This window comes from Cebus imitator, unplaced genomic scaffold (genome assembly GCF_001604975.1).
Source record: "Cebus imitator isolate Cc_AM_T3 unplaced genomic scaffold, Cebus_imitator-1.0 Scaffold118, whole genome shotgun sequence".
NCBI classification, from domain to species: domain Eukaryota; kingdom Metazoa; phylum Chordata; class Mammalia; order Primates; family Cebidae; genus Cebus; species Cebus imitator.
This window is the reverse complement of record NW_016107433.1, coordinates 5,785,081-5,786,559: the sequence shown is the minus strand read 5'-3', so window position 1 is coordinate 5,786,559 and position 1,479 is coordinate 5,785,081. Positions and strand designations below refer to the sequence as shown.

Here is a 1,479-nt window from a genome sequence, read left to right as displayed (position 1 = left end):
GCATCATCTCAGCTCAGTGCAACCTCTGCCTCCCAGGTTCAAGTGATTCTTGGGCCTCAGCCTCCTGAGTAGTTAGGATTACAGGTGTCCACCACCATCACCAGCTAATTTTTGTATTTTCAGTAGAAACGAGGTTTTACCATGTTGGCCAGGCTAATCTCAAACTCCTGACCTCAGGTGATCCACTGGTCTTTCCCTCCCAAAGTGCTAGGATTTCAGTGAGATTACAGGCATAAGCCAAGGCGCGCCCAGCTTGTCTAGTTTTTTTTCTTCTCACTCTGTCACCCAGGCTGGAGTACAATGGCGCCATCTTGGCTCACTACAACCTTCACCTCTAGGGTTTAAGCAATTCTTCTGCCTTAGCCTCTCAAGTAGCCTGGATTACAGGTGCCCGCCACCACGGCCTGGCTAATTTTTTGTATTTTTAATAGAGATGGCGTTTTCACCCTGTTGACCAGTCTAATTTCAAACTCCTAACCCCAGGAGATCCACCCACCTCGGCGTTCCAAAGTGCTGGGATTACAGGTGTGAGCCACTGCGCCTGGCCTGTCTCTGTTATTTCTTGTAACTGCATGCGAATCTATAATTATCTCAAAATAAAATTTTTTTAAAACAAGAAAAAAATTTGGCCAGGTGCAGTAGCTCATGCCTGTAATCCCAGCACTCTGAGAGGCTGGGACAGGAAGACTGATTGAAGCCAGGAGTTCAAGACCAGCCTAGGCAACATGGCAAGACCCTATCTCTACAAAAGTTCTTTTTAAAAAATTAGCTAGATGTGGTGGTGCACTTGTAGTCCCAGCTACTCAAGAGGCTAAGGCAGGAGGATCCCTTGAGCCTGACAGTTTGGACAGCTTGAGGCTGCAGTGAACAATGATGGTGCCACTGTACTCCAACCTAGGCAAAAAAAAAAAAAAAAAACAAGGTAAGTTTCTAACAGCTGATTGGGTTTTACCTTTTTGCCACACCTTATCCTTTGGAAGAGTGATGTTCAGGTGGAAGTGAGTGCAGTTAGGCTGATACTGAAACCCCAGGTAGAGAGTCATTAAAAGGGGACTGTCAGGATCTATGCTCACTATCAGGGATTTCTCCAAGGACGTGACGTTCACTGTGATTGTAAACTGATCTGTGCTCATGTTGACGCTGGTGGGATGGGTTTCCAGGCTAACATTTCTCCAGAGCATGATCTAGAATAAGAGACAATCATCACAATGGTCAATTCATTGATGCCTTTTAAAATCCATTATATTGATAAGGTAAGGAAATTTCCTAGGTCTTTCTTTTTTTTTTTTCCCTGAAATGGGGTCTTGCTAGTTGGCCGGGTTCATCTTGAACTCCTGGTCTCAAGCAATCCTACTGCTCCAGCCTCCCCAAATGCTAGGATTATAGGCATGAGCCACTGTCGCAGCCAAGGCTTCCTCATTGGATGTTAGTAGCTGATACTGCTGAGGTTAAAAGTATATAGACCAAGACCTAAAACAG

General features: G+C 45.2%; 1 protein-coding gene across 1 annotated transcript in view; it reads right to left on the bottom strand.

Moving 5' to 3' along the window:
* Positions 1-1,479, bottom strand: part of PKD1L3 (polycystin 1 like 3, transient receptor potential channel interacting) — a 90,418-nt gene that overhangs the window by 64,781 nt on the left and 24,158 nt on the right. Inside the window, 1 exon segment of the mRNA XM_037742255.1 lies at positions 953-1,184. Within this exon segment, the coding sequence (XP_037598183.1) occupies positions 953-1,184 (232 nt within the window).